This window comes from Uranotaenia lowii, chromosome 1, assembly GCF_029784155.1.
Source record: "Uranotaenia lowii strain MFRU-FL chromosome 1, ASM2978415v1, whole genome shotgun sequence".
Classification (NCBI taxonomy): domain Eukaryota; kingdom Metazoa; phylum Arthropoda; class Insecta; order Diptera; family Culicidae; genus Uranotaenia; species Uranotaenia lowii.
In genome coordinates, this window is record NC_073691.1 from 131,560,609 (window position 1) to 131,580,744 (window position 20,136).

The 20,136-nt window shown below is 35.8% G+C and overlaps 1 protein-coding gene across 8 annotated transcripts in view; it reads left to right on the top strand.

Moving 5' to 3' along the window:
• LOC129740048 (rho GTPase-activating protein 100F) overlaps nucleotides 1-20,136 on the top strand; it is a 211,777-nt gene that overhangs the window by 99,548 nt on the left and 92,093 nt on the right. The window contains exon 1 of one of the 8 annotated variants that reach the window (XM_055731635.1): nucleotides 672-1,427. The exons of the other annotated variants lie outside the window; for them this stretch is intronic. Coding sequence (XP_055587610.1) covers nucleotides 1,380-1,427 — 48 coding nt within the window. The 5' untranslated portion in view covers nucleotides 672-1,379. Of the gene's footprint in view, nucleotides 1-671; nucleotides 1,428-20,136 lie in introns of those variants that run through there. 8 annotated transcript variants of the gene reach the window in all.

The following is a 20,136-nucleotide window of genomic DNA, read 5'->3' on the forward strand; positions in this document are numbered from 1 at the left end:
TGTGGATCATCAGTATCTAACCATAAAATGATTATGTCAAAACTTGTGTTCATTATGGAAAGCTCATGACTTTCTCAAACAAACTTCTGTACAAATAAAAAAAAAAATCATAGAAAACCCCCTTATACAGCGTTTAATTCCAGCTGCAACATTAGTTTAATTAAAGTACAGTTATCAATGATAAAAAACGGTGATTGCCGAGTCACTCAATGTACCAGAATCGGTTGTATACTACTGACTGACCAGTACTATCTACTCTACGGTTTTCGATTACACTCCCACCCGCTGGCTGGTCATCATACAATTTACTATTTGACTACCTTACTACATACAAGCATTGCCCTAGCACCTCAGCTGAGAGTCGATAGAGCTTTCTTAGCACCACCGACGTGAGCGAATCGGATCGGAGAAAACTAGGGATCTGGTCTGCCGGATGAGAACGGAAAGCTTTCGAGCACGTTGTCCTTTTATGCATCACAACCACAACCTTCGACAGCTAGTATGCCCTGACATACAGGACACACATACACTAGCACCCTTACCCACGTCTTTATCACCACTGACTGGCTGGATGTCACGATGTGGTGGGTGGAAAAAAGCGCCATATTTGAATGTCCTCCTCTCGTGTCGTTTGCTAGCTGCACGGGATTTAAAGAAGTCGGATGGAATTCAGAAACCGAGAAGACGACGTCAAAGACGGTTGAGTGCGCGCTGCTTGACGGAAAAAATCACTGGAATCTCCAGGATAGTGTGTAGCTACAGCAGAAGAGCACTGTGGCCAGGAATAATCGGGATTTTTCCTCGCAAGAATTTCCCCGAATGCTTTGGTTTATGCCAAGGACAGTAACTAACTAGCAAGTAGCAGCAGAAGCTGAAACAGAATCACGGAACAGAACAGCAATTGGAATAGAAGCAGCTACAGGAGAGTTTGGGAATGGTTCTGGATTTGGGCTCTTATCATCTTCTGGAGGGATAAGTGATATCTATAAGTATAGAATGGTAGAAGATTCCTGTTTTCATATTTGTTTGCTCGCCGATTGCAAAAAGTGTGCTTGTGTGCCAAATCTTAGTGGAATGAAGCTGGGTTGTGATAAAATTGGATAAGCAATTTTCGCTCTGTACAATTGTGTACGGCAAAGCCTTGGCGAATGAGCTTGGCAGATATCAATTAATAGTTAGTGTGTAAAGTTCGATGGTTTCAACTAATGGGAAAAACTTGTGATTCATAGTGAGTTGGCTCCCGGAAAGCTTTCAGAAAGCGAACAACGCCAATTGACGTGATAGTTTCATACATATCAAATGTGTCCAGTGGGACCAGAGATTTATTCCAGTAGTATCCAGAATTTACAGCCTCGGAATCAGCAGCAATCATTGCTCAAATGTGTGACAGCACGAATTCCGGGTGCTTTTTCATCCGGAGCAGCAAGGTGAGAATCTGCTTCTAGAAATAAAGAATTTTTCCAAATTCGCCCCCGAAAATGCTAACAATTCTGCAAAGAATTTTCACATTCGAATCCTTTCAACGGAGACAGAAAACCGAGGAAGAAAAATCATTAAAATCGTTTTTTCCCACACATCCACACATACAGTCACAGGTTCACGTGCAAGAGCACACATACAATAGGCGAGCGTCGTTCGTTTCGTTTGTTCTTCTGCTCACTTGCTGCTATTCCTTCTAGTTCGGCTATTGCTGAATGTTTTAAGTGAATTTGCTTCTCCCCCAATCACCAGAACCCCCCGAAACCTTTCCTTTCTTCCTTCCAAAGGTTGTTTTCTGGCCGCTCTCTTCTTCAAGCCTCTCGCGTTCTCTGTTCTTTGCTCTTGGTAGCTTTCGGCGAACGTGCTCCATTAACCTTACTGGCAGGCAGGCTACCCACCCCATTTCACTTTTTCCCACTGTCCATTTTCGGCAAGGCGAGCCACCCACTTGTATGCTCCTCGGGAAAAAAAACCTCTCATCCGCCCGATGGATAAAAGCAAAGAGGAAAAATTCGAAGAACAAGAATGTACACCGTAAAGGAACGAGATCCGATGTAGCTAAGTGTAGCTATGTTAAGATTATTTTATTGGTCTGTTTATGTCAAGTTGTGTGAGAGGTCGTTGGAAATACATGTAGATATTTTCGGCTGTAGGTTTTTTTTTATCAAAACTGAATTAATCAAAGGATTAACGATCGATTACGGTCGGTTGAAGTTTGCTTTTTAAAATAGCCAATAGCCATCGTTACATTGGACCAGCTATTTCTGGTAATGTTTTCAGAATTGGATGTAATTGTCCGTATTTATTTCTGAAATTTCTGAAAAAAGGTTTTCAATAAACGAACTATCTGAACATTTGAAATCTGATTTGTGATGCAGGAATAATAGCTTAAAGTTATTGATTACGTCATATGCTCTGCAGTACATTATTCGAATTAAAGCTAACAAACTTTAATTTTTTTAAGTTTCCCGCAGCGCATAAATTGCTTAAGGGGGAGGGGGGGGGGGGAGGGGGTAGGGTCTAACACTTTCAAAAAATCGATTTTTTTTTTTTAATTTTCTTATTGTAAAACATTTCAAGAATGTTGTGTCAAATTTTCAAGACAATTGAAGCAAAACTGTAGAAATTATAGGCCTTTATCTCCTCCTATCTAATACTGCAAGAAAGCCAGAGCAGAAATTTCAAACGCGTTTTTCTCGAAAGCACATTTTTAAAGTCCGTGGACATCGTCATTTGAAAACTATTTATCCGATTCTTTTCAAATTTGGAACATATTTTCTGCATATAAAATACCAGACCCCAACGTTTTTCTTTTTTTTTACTTTGGAGAGATTTTACAGATTAAAAATGGCGAATTTTTTCGTGAAAAATCGTAGTTTTTACTTCAAACAGCCACAAAAATTTCATAAAAAAAATTTTCAGTTAATTTTTTTTTGTTTCGATTATAGTCGTTTTACCATCATTATGGCATTCGCGACTTTATCAACGTTGCAGTTGGCGAATCGTTATTGAAAAACTATCCGGTACAACTGCGTTCGATGTTTACTCTTGGGCTTGAACTCGCGGACATCGGCTCAGGAGGCAACAGACTTGCCAACTGAGCTATATCACAAGCCCAAATTTTCAGTTAAATAAAAACGTTGGGGTTCAGAAAAACATCTATTAAAAATATTTTGCTCTGATTTTTTGACTTCAGATGATTCTGTGCTGAGATACAGTGTCCACCGAAAATCCTGTTTTCTAAAAGGCGTCCTCGAAAGTGCTCCTTCAACGGTTCATTTTTCAATATTTTTCTACGAAAAAATTACTAAATGTTCTTTTAACAATGCTTTGTATAATGCAAAAAATTTGAATACATTTGTTTGAACGATACCTCTAGAAAAAAAATCGTGAAAATGGTGTTTTTTTTACCCGTTAGACCCCTTTATGTTGTTTGAATGCTCAACTTCACATTTTAAAAGGTTTTGATAGTTTTTTTTATAAATAAATATTATTAATATCATTAGGTAATGATTTTTATACTTCAAATTAAAAAAAGAACATAATAATTTTCAAGTCCATTATTTGAAAAATGTAATTTTGAAGTTAATCTTGGCTTTTCAATTCTAAACTTTGATGTTTCGAAACCGAAATCTGCTTTGAATGAAGGTTGTACATTAATATATTGTTTATATTTAAGTAAACTTTTGTCAAAAGTTTTGATTATGGATTCAACGTGTTATATGTTGTAAATTTATTAAGTTATAAGCTCAAACAAGAAATGATATCAACTCAACAACGTTTAGATTAGATGACTGAAAATATTAAAACTAATTATTTCATTTTAGACTTTCACCACTTAACACCTTAGGACTAGAATTTTTTCATCCTTCTCTACAAATTTCAGTGGAGAATAGGGATACTTGATCACCTTTTCTTATTTTCATCATATCATTTTTGGAAAATTTTGCAATTCGTTTTGCATTTTATGACAGCGTGTAATGTCAAGTTTGTATACTCCAAAAATCAGAACGATACACGAACTTGTAGTTTAACTAGAAGCTTTTTCGTGAGACAAAAAAAAAGTGATATTTTTTAAGTTACAGGAGACTTGAGCCTTTACTAAAGGAGACTTTATCCTAAATTCAGAGTGCCCAGACCCTAGGCAAAAATCGACTCAAATTAGAAGATAAAAGGTCCGTTGATTTTTTTTTTTTGCCATATTAGTTCTAATTTCACAGTTTGTAAGTATCAGACAAAGAGAATTCAAAAAGTTTGTATGCTATGATTTAATAATTGCATACTTTAAGGCTCAATTTTCTAGTTTTTAGATAAATACTGCATTTTTAGTCCGTTTTATCGGATAATTACTGGATAAACATTAGCTATTGGACGAATATAAGTAATTTCATCATAACCAATGATCACGATCTATTCAGAAGAAAAATATATCATTTGAACTATAGGATCAATTAAACCCATAGCACACATTTTGGAAAACTTTTTCTTAAAAAAATTGAGAGTTTACTGCTGTTTGGAAAATATGGCATTATGAAGTTCAAAAGGGATGAATCATCCTTAATCCTTAAAAAAAAAGAAAAAATTGTAGTTCATATTATACTCGAACGATAGACATATTGGATTAAATATTTTCATAATAATTTTTCTATGTGAGGAACATTTCAAAGTGATGAAAAAATATCTTCAAATCACATTTTGTTAAATTTTCAAACAAAGTTCAATAACTCGAATTTTTTTTTTTTAATATTTGTTGAATTATCAGCATTGTTGTTTTATTCTATTTAGCAATTTTTTCTTGAAAATTTGATATTTGTAAAACATTCCTGTTTCGAGATATAGCGAAGGAATCAATTATCCCCCGGGACCAAGTATCCTCATTTTCCCCTATGCAACTCTTAATTTTGCATTTGGTAAAAATCATTAAAAAGCAAACTAAACATTGAAATTTGTTTGCTTAAGCGAAAATCCACAAATTCAATCGTGTTAAAATTTGTTTACCGAATTCGAAATACAAATTCAGGATTTTTCCAGAAATCTTTTATTTCAAAATTGAAAATAAATTAAATAACAATTATGAAAATATGAGCTATTTATTTGAGCTCTGATTCTCGATTATAATTTTTTATTCTGTGGTTCAAATTATTCTGTATTAACGCTAAGGTTGCCAGAATATTTACAGGATGTAGCCGGGCCAGACAAATCCAGGCTATTGTATCTAAAATCCTGACAAAATCTGGACATTTTATTTTAAAATGTTCGACTAAATATCCGGGCAAATTTGGTCAAAACCTAGGAATTATTCAACACAAATCAATAAAATAAAACTTCATAACCAATCAGCAGTTTTTAAATGATATTTTCGTTTTGGACACGTAAATAAAGAATTTTACAACACAATATGTTTTTTTTTGCTTGTTTTGGCAAATAGAGTGAATAAATCCTGATAAAATGCGAGCTTTATTTAATAAAATCCGAGCAATCGGGCCGGACCAATTTTTTGTCAAATTGTGTATAAAATATCTGGGCAAATCCGAATAAAACCGGGCAACCTTATTTTAAATCCAATATTTGTATTATTTTTATTTTTGTTTAAACTTCTTAAATGCTTTAGAATTTATTTTTGAGCACTAATGCAAAGTTATTTGGTTTCTGAATACCTCTTTTGAAACTCGTGGTTTCACATCTGATCATTAATTCTGATTTTTCTTTATAGTGTAAAACAGGCCCGTGCGAAGGACCCGTCAATGGGGGGGGTTTTCGAAATTCAAATTAGGCTAGAAATAATAACTTTACCAAAAACGCCTAATAAAGTAGGGAACTGATTTCTAAAGCCCTTTCCTCACGCATGACCATCACACAAATTCGACAAGTAATAAATTTAACTGATACTAATCAAATTATATCAGAATCAAAGTTTTAAATGAATATTAATTTTGGTAAGTTATTTATAAATTATACGAATTGATGATCATTATTCTTAGGTCAGTATTTCCGAAACACCAGAAAACGAATTCGAATAGAAATTTCGTTCAAAACCAAAATTTAAAGCTCCGGACATAAAAATCATTGCACAGTTATAAAATACCTAGGTACATAAAATATAACACTCGATTTGAAAAAAAAATCCGAATTTTTCAATTAAATTTCAGATCAGGTCAGAAAATAACCATGCTTGAAAAAAGATAATAACTGTTATTTATCAATCATATCTTCTTATATATAAAAATGGAGGCGTTTTCTTTGTAACACCATCACTTATGAATGGTCTGTCGGAATTAAGTGAAATTTGGTGTCCGAGGGTGTTTCGGGTCAGAGATGGTTTGTATAATAGTTTCGAGAATCTCACTTTTTGTGGAAGAGGGGTCCCCATACAAAATTATCTCACATCCTATATATAAAAATGGAGGCCTTTTCTTTGTAACACCATCACGTATAAACGGTCGGTCGGAATGAAGTGAAATTAGGTCTCCGAAGGTTTTTTGAGACAGAGATGGTTTGTATCATATTTTCAAGAGTCTCACTTTTTATGGAAGGGGGGTCCCCATACAAAATTATCATTTCTTCACATCTTTTATATAAAAATGGAGGCGTTTTTAGTGTAATACCATCACGTAGGAATGGTCGGTCGGAATTATGTGAAATTTTGAATTCGAGGGTTTTTCGGGCCAGAAATGGTTTGTTTAATAGTTTCGAGATTATTATTTTTTATGGAAGGGGAGATTTCTTATCTTCATTGTGTAATATCTTGAAATTGAAATTTGATTGAAAAAGCTTGGAAATAAGGATTTCCGATTGCGAAAAAATCCATTTCGAACTTGAGAGAATTTATTAAAAATGCATGAATGAAGATTAGATTTCCAAATTAAAATATAATATGAAGATGAAAAACATTCTTGAAAGATTTTTTTTTTCAACAAAAACGTCTAACAATGTGAAAGCTTGTTTATAGGATTTTAAATGGTAATTAAAGATTCAGCATTTTGATGCCTATATTTTAACCATTATAGATTTGGTAGATTTTGGCGTTCTGAACTCGCATCTTTTGTCAAATCTTGTCATGATGATGATGAATGATCTAAAAAATGGAATTGTAAAGTTATTAAAAATTTGCTAAAACAAGTATTTCTGACATTAATGATGCGAGTTTAACAAAGTTTTTTTTTTCATTTAAAAGATTTGTTGAAATCTTACTGATGCAAACAATCTGATTTTTGCTTAAAAAAATATTTGAAATTCTCTAAAAATTAAAATCTATTATTCCACAGAATTAGAAAAAATAAAAAAAATTGAAAAATTCTAAAACTGTTTTCGCATAAGTCAAAATAACCTGCAGTATTGGGACAAGTAGATAAAAGTCTTTATACACAAATATTTTAAATTAACGTAAGAAAAGTGCCGAATTTTCTTAAATAATTTTTAACCCATTTTCAAAGTTGCAGGGCATCAAAATTAATCAAAATATGCTTTTAAATTCTTTGCAGCTTAGGAAACTGTGAATTATGTGGCCTTTTGTAATTATGAATGAGGAGTTGAGCAAGAAACACAAAATGAAATTGAGGTTGAAATTAGTTTCTTTTAAAATGTTTAATATCAGCTTAAAATTTGTAATGATGTATGCGATTTTTTAATCATCAAAGCGGTTATTAATAAAGTAATGGACGAACTTGTTGAAACACACTTTTTGATAAAAACCTATTTAAAAGACGAGGTAGGATTTTTGTGTGTCAAGATTTGAGTTTCAATATGAATGGTTTATTAAACTGGCAATTAAAAACTAGTTTCAATTCGTGAACGTCATGTAGCGTTGTACAATAAATGTCTTAGGTCTTAAGCGATAACAGGAACAAATACCGCCGGAGGCAAGCCAATTTTTGACATGTTTGTTAACACTTATTTTTAAACACCTTTTGGGATCAAGTAATTTCACATTACCACGGTAAATTCATTTGTTAAACTAAAAATTTTACTTGGAAAAAATCTCCATGGGGGGGGGGGTTAAACCCCGAAAACCCCCCCCGTTCGCACGGCCTTGGTGTAAAATTTGGATTCCGAACTCATTTTAATTTATTTGACGTATTACGAAATCTGTGATTTTCTTTGTTTTCTGATGAATATTTTTGTTTATACCTTTTGGTCTTTTTCTGAGTTAAAAATTCTGTTTTTTATTCAAAAGTTATAACTTTATGTGAATTCTGTAACTATTGTTTGTTAGTTTGTTTGTTTGTTTGTTTGTTTGTTTGTTAATTTCTGTTTCGTAACCAAATAATACGCGGTAAACTGAAGCCATTATTTTAACTTTTATTCAGTATTTATTTAGTAAGTGAGAGTTGGTAAATTTTAATTTCTAATATAAAAATCAATTATTTTTTCGTGGTTGTGTATTTTTCGTGGTATTTTTAATAAGGACCATCCTCTTCTCCTTCCCGAAAAAAATGATTCCTCCATACAAGACTGACTCCAAACATTTCAATGAAAATCATCTTTTTTTTGGCAAAATGATATGAATTTCGAAGGAGATTTTAAAATTATCGATGAAATACTTTTAGAGTTGTCTGTAAAAAAACTATTATTTAAGGAATCAGAATACATCAAAGCTTAAAGTTGGAACATTTTTAGGGATAATTATTGGTGATTTTTTTTTAATTTTTCGTATCTTTTATTTGCAAAGTATATAAAAAGTTGTTTTAGACTTTTTTTTCGTGAATAGTGCGTTGGATAGGAGAGAATCTCCTTTAGAATATGGCAAATGTTCAGGGAAGCTGAATTTTTATTTCTGCACAGAAAAAATTTTGACTAGTACGTGTCACTGGAAACTGCAACCTTCAAAATAAATCACCTGTAATTAACAATACCTGTAATTTTTAATTGTTTTCCTTAAAAGTTAACGAAGATTCATTTATTATTACAGCAAATGTCCTGTAAAAAAGTTGTACACTAAAAATTAAATGTCACGTTATTATGTTTTCGACCTGTAAAATAACGGTTAATGTCCTGCTTCTTTTTGTTACAGGACATTTGCGTAATTTTACAGGAAATAATTTTTGTACCCCAGAAAAGATATTCGATGTAATAAAATTTTTTCAAATTTATTTTTTTTAACTTTAGCATTTTTTACTGCTTATTTGAAAGCTGTGCAACCGTAGGATGAGAATAAAAAATCTCAAAAAAATGCTTTGCATAGCCAGGGAATTTATTTATTCGTACAACCTTTGCAAAAATATTTTATGAAACCATTAAAAGCTCTAGCAAGCAAATTCAGCCACATTTGAGTACTTTTCAACGGATTCAGATTATTTATTTTGAAATGGTTATAACACAGACAAAGTTATAACTTTTTCATGAAATGCTTAGCTGCTTGTCAAAACCAAGAATTAAAGACATACTTAAATTCTAGCTTATTTGAATTTTTTGGATGATTCAATGGGAAAAAAATTCTTCACTCATACAAATTTCCTTACAAAATTGAAACGCGTTGCGCTAACTCAGGAATCGGCCAAATCATCTAAAACTTTACACTGATGCTTGGTGACCCAAAAGGCATCCAACAAACGTATGGGAGCAAAAAGTCATATTTTGCAGCGGTCTACTACTACACATTGCTCTGGCCTGGTTAAAATTTCACATGATACCTTTTGTTAAGGATCGTTTGAATACCGAACATTTGATTTTTGTTACGTCTAAAGCGATTTATAAAACAAACCATTCTGAGTGGTTGTCATTAGGAATAAATTATGGAGATTACCAGCGTGATTCATTACATCAGCCCTTTTTTGATCAACTGGTGCGTGCTTCGATACTATTGGTTCACTGCGGTTGAATTTTTCTCCCCGCAAATGCTCAAAATTTCCCTGAAATTCATCAAACCCATTTGATTGCGAAACCTTTCCGACTTAATCGGACCCTTTAGATCGAGGTGAAACAATCAATTAATTATCTCCCGCGGAAAGCTTTCATCCAACAGGGATGGAAACAATCCATGACCTGCTCCTATAAGTTCTAGCCAGTTCCATACAGTTGCGCTGGCGTTTTCCCATAATTTGACAAATCGAATATTACTCCCAACGTCGTCGCTCCTGGGAGTCGTCGCCCAAAGCTAGAAAATTCATTCCAGAAACGCTTCCGCGGAGGGTACGATGAAGGCAAGAAACTTACACAACTCTCGAAGATTGCCAAAAACACGAAAGAATGTTGAAAATTTTCAAGAACACTCTTCTCTCAACCCTGAATCTCTGCAACCAGCAACCAACAAGCAACAGAGCTAACAGGCAGCCCCAACACGCACACTCTCATTCAGCACAGCACTGGGGCATACGCACACGACCACCACAGAATCGGTCGTGGGGCATTTGGTGGCTGTCATAATGGTCTCGGCACCAAACCATCCACCCTCCTTCATTCTGCGGCCCTCAGCTTAAAGGTAGATGAAGTTGGACCCGTGGAATTTTCAAGTGCCGAACTGTGGAACAGTGAATGAAAATCAAGTGCCAAACCAACACAACTTCCAATTTACCACCGTTCACCCTAAACCCACCCTCTCCATTTATATGATTACACATGTTCATTGAATGGACACAAAAACACTCACGTGTGTCATTGTGTATGTGCATTGCGCGTGTTCGAAAAAGAAAAACGCGTCCACACTGAAAACGACAGAATTCTTGAAAGCTTTCGTTTCGTGTTATTGTTAATGTGTGTTTCTTTTTTTCCTCTTCGGTGGAGAAATACCCGAGAGGACACGCACTTTTCCTCACCACGTCAAATCAACTGTCACGTGTGATTTCGTTTACCAACCACCGAAAGCTTTTGAACAGCCCCCCAGCTGTGATGGTGTTGGTGGTAGTTTTTGTCAATCAGCGCCTGTTTTTGCCGTCGTGAGTCAAATTCAAAAGAAAACATTCAACCCGAGGATATCCGGGGTGAATATCGCGCATTGAGACAGCTCTGACTGGAGGCTTGATTTGAATATTTGAATAAATCACTTGAAACGTCATTCGCAATAACATTTATTCAATGAAGTATCAAATTTCAACATTTTAAGGGATTAGGGTACGGTAGATCTACATTTTTATTATTATTTTTTACATTGAAAAGTAGCTATTGAAAACCGAAAATCAGCCGATTTATTTGATGAATTCTTCAGCAGCGTAGGGTAACGGACTTATTTTGGACTGGATACAAACTTTGGACCACCTTGCAGCTTTTTTCCAATCTTTCTCTCATAAATCATAATGAATGAAATGAAAATAAATGAAAATTTTGAACAAACATAGTAAAAGACTCTAATCACATCTAAGATTCCATTTAAATAAGCTGATCAAGAATAGAAAATTGAAAATAAAGTTTTGATTTTGCCCAGTTTGGCCAAATCAAGCCCATTTCAGGAGGACGTGGCATTATTGGAGTCAACTTCCAAGAAGTTTTCTGACTAGCTGTTATGAAATGATCAACTACAAACATGTTCACAAGTATGATAAAACACTTGAAAACTAGTTTGCTAGCTCGAAAACAAAAAAAACTGTTTTTTAATCGCAATTTGACCCATGTCGAAAATAGGTCCTACTTAATTCTTAAGAGACTTATTTGGACCACCCTACTGATTATACAACTTGCTGTAAAATGTTCATGAACGTAATGAAACGTTGTACGGCGATATGAAAAGAATTATGCACACTATTTTCAATCACATACTATAAATTAAATTCGGATTTCGGAATTATTTTAATTAATCAACTCGCTAAAGCCCAAACCCGCCTTTAGACGGAGTTCACTTCAATCGGCACAAAACTAATCCATTTTTTAAATATGTCTATATTAGTCTTTTAACCATTACATTTAAGTTATATTATTACAGTAAATTAATTGGTCAGATCAATTAAAGCATGGATCACGTTAAATCTGGACGCATTAAAACGAGTCTATCTCGCAGCTATGTAAACAAAATAAAAATGATTTGTAGTCAAAATGTAGGGTTTTTATTGCATTTTAAAGGAAAAATAATAAAAAAACTATTCCAATGTTGTTTTGATGAAATTTGAAATACCTCTTTGCTGTAGTGGCAGCATGTCAAATCTGGCAAAAACTTTACTGATCCTTTGTGAGATCTAATGTACGGAAAAAACGCTTTTCAGGCACTCATCTTTGTACATTTCGGAGTCCACGGTCTTGTTTTTCACAAAAACTGGGGTTCTTCGTCCGCAGCTGCAAATACCTTGCCAGATCAAACACTTCCTTGCAAACTCATCGGCAAAAACGATTTTGAACTTGGCGTGGACATCACCACGACCAGTGGCTTTGTAAATTTTTTGGCCAGAAAGCTGCCCAAAATTCCATCTTCACTTACGTTTCGTCATCCATGAGGATGCATCCGTTGTACTTCGTTAGAACCTTGTTGTATAACTTCCAGGCAAATCCTTTGGCTACTACATTTTGCTTCAATGTTCATATTGGTTGCTTCCTGGCCCGATAAGATCGTATTCCTTCGTGTAGACGAATCCTTCTGACGGTGCACCGGTCGGCATTGAATTTCCTGGCGATGTGGATGTGATAGTCCGACTGCCCTGGGTTTGCCTTGATCGTTTTCAACACATTCAAATGCAGTTTTCGATCCTTAGTTCCATTATGACACTTGGTATGAACCTGCCGATCGAGAGTATGCATCTCACGGAAACGTTTGAGGACGCTGCACACGGTCGATTTGACCATTTTTAACGGTTCCGCGATATTTAAACCCGACCAAATTTGTCCAAATTTAATTTTCATCTCGCGGCTTCTATCACGTGTAACTTTTTTGAAACAAAACGAATCGTAAAGAAATTTTCAGCACTGATAGAGGAAACATTCCCATACAAAGTACTGTCAAAATATTCCAGATCCGACAACTAGGAGCGCTATGGTATAATAAACAGTGCGTACAGATTTTGGATGATCCATGCGTTATCAGTTCCTTCTCAGCCTCGAACGAGACCGATCGCTTTTGTGTTCGGGCCTCGCTAGACAAAGGCTATATTGTTTTATGAACTGAAAAGTTAAGTGATAGAGGCGCGATGAGTCCATCGCCAGATGGATGGATCCACAGAACCAGCATGGACGATTGTACTATTTGACACTGAAAGCAGCAGATGGGCATAAACTTCCTCAAAATCCATTTTTTATTGGGAGATCCGTCGAACAGAATGCGGGAGGAAAAATTGATGACGCGTTCTCCGAGAAGAAACATGAACAGTACGTTCCAAAGTGTTGAAGTAAAGATCAAGTCAGGGAACTGGCAAAGCTAACTCGTCTGACCGATGTGTGTCGTTACTTGCCACGAAGCCGAAGGGATGGAAGAAAAAGAGTTGTTGGATGAATTGTCTCCGCAAAAAGTAATAGACGTGCGAAGAATAACCAAGAAAACTCCCGCTGGTATTGTTGGTACATCCACGCTGATACTTAGAACTATCAGCAGTGCCGTAATACCGAAGTTTATCCGCTTTGGATTTCTTCGAATGCGAGCTCGCCTTTATTACCCGCTGCCACTACTGTGAAGGAATTGCTTGAGATACGGACATACGAAGAAAAAATGCAGCAGCCCCTTTCGTGCAGTAAGTGCAACTCAATAGAATATAACAGAACTGCAAAAATCACCCCTACTATGGAAACTGCGAAATGGAAGGACACTCACCCATCAATCGATCATGCCCAACCAGGTTAACTGAAACAGCAGCAATCAAAATAAGCACCGAGCAATACATTCCGATTGCAGTCGCCCGAAAAATGACCAAGCCAACCAACAGTAAACAACCAACATACGCTAACATAGTGAAAACGACGTAGAAGCACCAACCGGAAACAATAGCAATACAAAACCGCAACCACCAGCCGAGCCTAAACAGAACGACGACAAAAAAACAACAGCAGCCAACTCAATAGAAGTGGACAAACCAACAAACTGCAAACCTCAAACCAGCATCTCCCCCTCGGAAAAAGATCATCCCTCAACCCTCACCAGCGCAATCGTCGGATGAGGCAGATGATATCGCAGCAAAATCAATGGATCCCCCATTTCCCGATCAAGGGAACAGTTGATTATAAAAACTCCTACTCCTACCACTCGCCCTCTTCCCTCTCCTTAACACTTCCAACCACCCAGTAGTTTTGAGAAAACCGCTGACCCTCGGCCCACTAAAATTATCTAAAAAGTAAATCATCATTCTATTCAAAATAACTCTCTCAAATAGTTTACTTAAAGAAGGAAGCAAACTAATAAGACGATAACTTGATTGCTCTGAAGAACTTTTTCCAGGTTTCAAAATTGGAGTTACTTTGACATTTTCCCATTTATTGGGGTAATAAAGGGTGATACGGTCAAAATTTGGTCAATATCAACTTGACGTACCTATTTCTTTCAATTTTGCATTTAAAAAACCTTAACACTTCTAATTTTGAAGGTGTGTGTGTGTAGATATCGCGAAAATCCAAGCTACTCGCACGCAAAGCTGGCAAAATCGCTAAAAATTACCAAATCAACCGTTACAAATGAAATTAAAGTGTTTGGGGAACGTTTGACGATAGCCAGGAAGTCTGGATCGGGGGGAAATCGAAAACCGGAAGCCGCTGAGACGACAAAGAGAGTTGCCGGTAGTTTCAAGCGAAACCCTAACCTCTCTCTCCGAGGTGCCGCAAATAAGCTGTGTGTATCGTCTACAACCGTGCATCGAACCAAAAAACGAGCCGGACTATCGACTTACAAGAAGGTAGTGACTCCAAATCGCGATGATAAACAAAATACGACGGCCAAAGCGCGATCCCGGAGGCTGTACACGACGATGCTGACGAAGTTTGACTGCGTGGTAATGGACGACGAAACCTACGTCAAAGCCGACTACAAGCAGCTTCCGGGACAGGAGTTTTATGGAAGGGGAAGGGTAGCAGATATTTTCAAGCGCATGAAACTGTCAAAGTTCGCGAAGAAATATCTGGTTTGGCAATCCGTCTGTACCTGTGGCTTGAACAGCAGCATTTTCATAGCTTCCGGGACTGTCAACCAAGAAATTTACGTGAAAGAGTGTTTGAACAAACGTCTGCTGCTTTTCCTGAAGAAACGCGGTTGTTCCGTTTTGGCCGGATTTGGCATCTTGCCATAACGGTAAAAAGGCCATGGAGTGGTACGCCGCCAACAACGTGCAGGTGGTTCCCAAGGACCAGAACCCTTCCAACATGCCAGAGGTCCGCCCAATTGAGAAATACCGAGCAATTGTCAAGCGGAACCCAAAGAAGACCAAAAAACTGCTAAGGACGAGCAGCAGTTCAAGGCAAACTGGCTTTTTTTTTTTAAATATTTCTTTATTCGTACCAATTCATCATTACATATATATTACATTATTAAATCAAATTAGGTGTTCAGTTCAATAATGAACTGACCAGAACCCTATAGTTTACTAATCCCTAAAGTTTATTTATTCAACTTAAATTTGCTGAGCACAATCAAGTATTTTTTGTAGGAGAACATCCTGTTATGTCAAAATTTTTTTTTAAACTTACAACTAAAAACTAAAATTATCCTAAAATTAAACTAATTGTAGAGAGAACGAATCTCTGCGATGGAAAACTGCATCGATTTGCCTCTAAAGTTGGAGATGATTTTGTTGGCCATCTCTTCGATCGATTCAATGCCCGCAATCCGATGAAGATCTTCGGTGCTGTGCTAAGGTGGAAGCCGCAAAATCATTTTCAGAACCTTGTTCTGAATCCTTTGGATGGCTTTCTTCCTCGTCGCGCAGCAGCTAGACCAAATCGGAACTGCATATATTATCGCTGGTCGGAATACCTGCTTATAAATAAGCATCTTATTCTTCAGGCACAGTCGGGATTTCCTGTTGATGAGAGAATAAAGAGATTTAGTGTATTTATTACATTTACATTGAATATCTTCAATGTGATTTTTAAAAGTAAGATTCCGATCAAGTGTGAGTCCCAAGTAATTCACGTGATCAGACCATTCTAATGAAACCCCATTAAAAGTTATGGAATGATTTTCATTAGGTTTTAAAAATTGAGCTCTTGGCTTATGGGGAAATAAAATAAGTTGAGTTTTGGAAGCGTTAGGAGAAATTTTCCACATTTTCAAGTAATTCAAAAAGGAATTAAAATTTTGTTGCAATCTACTGCGCACCACCCGTAAATTTCGACCTTTGGCTGAAAGCAAAGTATCATTAGCAAATAATCTTCTACCTTTTCCTTCTGGTACATCAGGAAGATCAGAAGTAAAAATATTGTATAAGATTGGCCCAAGTATACTACCCTGAGGGACACCAGCTCTAATGGGTGTCCTTTCTTCTTCTTTTCTTCTTCTTACATCAACATGGCCAAAACATGTAGGCATCCTGGAAAATGGAAGACTTGCGTCTTTCATTTTTCTTTTCAGCGTATTATCTGTTACATATTCCTATGCATTGCAGATATTACTACGGCCAGGCCAACCATGTGATGAAAACCGCGAAAGATACAGGATACAGGGGAGGAATGAAGCGTGGAGATCCCTACCAAACGCTTCATATATTATTTTGAATATGGGAATTCCTAAATATGAATTTATGTCATTTAAGAAAGTATATATGGAACATTGATAAATTAAATGCTGTTAAAGAATTAGGAAATAACGAAACTTACCAACATTGTACTCACCGCAATAATAATTAGAATATAAAATATTACCTTTGGGTTTCTGTAGATCCGATCCAATCAACTCCCGCGAAACACTAATGCCTCCTCCGTTCGGGGGAGCCCTTCCCTCCTTCCTCCTGGGAAGGGTGCTTAAACTTCTACCAGATATCCACCCACATAGCCCCACAAAATCCGATCCAACAGTCTTCGAGACCACAGGGAACAGGCATACACTAATCACTAATCATACTACCTATCCCCAATAATAGAGTTAAGCTATTGAAAATCAAAAAACTTACGACACTTAAAATTTCCATGTGTGGTATAAAATAACTTTAACATTAACAGAATACTTAGCTCTGGGTGAGATAAAGGCACCAAGCGGCAAACTGCATCCCATCAAAGCAAACCAGTTAGCAAAAGCACAATAACACCAACAAGCACAAAATAGATTGAAAATATAAAAAAAAAAATCGAACTAAGAATTTTTGCAGCATTCCCTGAACTGATTAATTTTTCTGTTCATAAATTTTATGATCAACAGAACAACAAAATTTTCCCGAACACATCGCGAATAGTTTGATAATGATTGCCATATTTTTAAATCGATACACAAGCTCCGGGAAACAAGCGAACAGCTTCGATCAACCTCTTGCGATCTCTAAATGCCGTTCAAATTTGCTGTTGCGGGAAATCCACTTCAAACTCTTCTTCAAAACGGCCGCCACAGTTATCTTTTTACATAGCTCTTCACTTCGGAAATTTTTTTCCAAAGATTATCACAAAAGATATAAGGAAAAAACTAAACATAAGCGAAAAAACAAATGATATACATATTTCTGAAAAACCCTGCACGAGCCCATAAACATCGCGTTCCCAATCAATTTGAAAAAAAAAACCGTCCCTTCTAATATTTCTGCAAACAATGTTTAGAAATTACTAGAGTTCACTTCAACAATAAACGAATATTTGAATTTTATTTTCCCCGGAAACCTCAACGCACAAAAATCACGAGCGGAAAAAAACACGACCGCCTAAGCCCCGATAAACGAAGTTCCCAGCTCTAATGGGTGTCCTTTCAGAGCATGAATTTTGATAGCTTACTTGTAAGGTTCGGCTTGTCAAATAATTTTGAATAATTTTGGTGAGATATACAGGAAAATCAAATCGAGCTAATTTAGCTACTAAACCTTTGTGCCAAACACTGTCAAAAGCTTTTTCAATATCTAGAAGAGCAACACCAGTTGAATAACCTTCAGATTTGCTAGCGTTAATCATATTAGTTACACTCAAAAGTTGATGTGTAGTAGAATGCCCATGACGAAAACCAAATTGTCCATCAGGGAAAATAGAATTCTGATTAATGTGAATCATCATTCTATTCAAAATAACTCTCTCAAATAGTTTACTTAAAGATGGAAGCAAACTAATTGGTCGATAACTTGAAGGCTCTTAAGCACTTTTTACAGGTTTTAAAATTGGAGTTACTTTGGCATTTTCCATTTGTTGGGAAAATAAGCCAAGTGAAAACATTTATTAAAGATTTTAACTAAAAAATTTAAAGTGCTTTCAGGCAACTTTTTTATAAGAATATAGAAAATCCCATCTTCCCCCGGAGCTTTCATATTTTTAAATTTTTTGCAAATCAATTTAAGTTCATCAATATTTGTCTCACAGGAACTTTCAAATACATTTTGTTTAGAAAGGATATCATCAAATTCAAGGGAAATTTGAGCATCAATTGGACTTACAACGTTTAAATTAAAATCATGAGCAGACTCAAATTGTTGGGCTTATTTTTGAGCTTTTTCTGCGTTAGTTAAAAGAAGTTTATCCCCATTTTTCAAAGTAGGAATTGGCTTCTGGGGCTTTTTCAGAATTTTTGTTAATTTCCAAAATGGCTTTGAGTAGGGTTTTATGTCCTCTACTCAAAAACTGAAGATCATCATCGATCAAAGGTTGATTAAATTTATGTTTAACTTTAGGTATTGAAGCGGCTTTAGCATTGACTATTGAAGTTGTCAAATTTTCTACAGCCAAATCAATATCTTCAATTGAATTCAGTGGAACGTTTACATCTAAATTACGTTCAATAAAATTCCTATATCGCTCCCAGTCAGCTTTTTGAAAGTTAAAAGTTGATTTTAAAGGGTTTTCAATGGGGCTTTGGGATAAAGAAAAAGTTACGGGAAGGTTGTCTGAATCGAGGTCCGCATGAGTAACTAATTGACTACAATGCTCGCCTAAATCCGTTAGAACCAAATCAATTGTGGAAGGATTTCTAATCGAAGAGAAACAAGTATGCCCATTAGGATATTCAACAGTATTATATCCAGCAGAGCAGTCATTAAATAAAATATTTCCATTAGAATTTGATGAAATATTATTCCAAGATCGGTGTTTTGCATTAAAGTCACCAATAATAAAAAATTTTGATTTATTTCTGGTGAGTTTTTGTAAATCTCCCTTCAAAAAATTTTTCTGTTCACCGCTACATTGAAAAGGCAAATATGCGGCAATAATTATAATTTTCCCCATAGACGTTTCTAATTCAATTCCAATTGTTTCTAAGACTTTTGTATTGAAAGAAGGAAGAAGTCTAAATTTGAGACGACTATTGATGACAATAGCTACACCCCCACCTTGTCGATCAAGTCGATCATTACGCAAAATTTTAAAGAAAGCATTGCTTTTCAAGTTATTGTCTGGCTTTAAAAAAGTTTCAGTGATGGCAGCAATATGTATGTTTTGAGTTTTCAAAAATAAAAAGAACTCATCTTGGTTAGCCAGCAAAGATCTAGCATTCCAATTCATAATTTTTAAACACCTATTTGGATCCATGAGGGAATCGTAAAGTCATAATAATTTTGTTAGCATAATTAAAAGAAGTTTGGAAAGCTTCAAACATTGAATTTGCTTTCAACATAAGTTGCACCATTTCCATTAAATTTTGATGCACAAATTTTAATTTTTCCTCAGTAATTTCACCCAAATCAACAAAATTGTTAGGATCAGAAAATGAAGGAGAAGAACAAGTATTTGAATTTCGGGGATTTTCCCAAGCCTTCGCATGAACGTTGAGACTTGGTTTTTTCCCATTTTTATTAGTTAAACCTGAAGAGGGAAACCCATTTTCAACCACCTCTGAGAACGATAAACAACGAGTCTGGGGCGCAGAATCAGCACAGGTAACATTAAAATCACTTCGGGTATTACCCAGCCGTGATTCCAATGTAGGCCGAGGCTGACTGCGAACAGGCAGGTTGTTTGCCGGCCCGACTTGTGAAGACGAAAAAGAGGAAGGAGGAGAAGAAACTTTTCTGGAAACTTTGGGATATTTCCTAGAAGCAATAATTTTTGCCCTGATGGGACAGTCTAGCGAATTCGAGGAATGATTACCTGCGCAATTTGCACACTTGAAAAATTCTGTTTGTGGCTTATCACCACCAAAAAGGCATTTAGATTTTTCATGATCGAATGAGCCGCAAAGCATGCATCTGGCATTCATTCTACAAT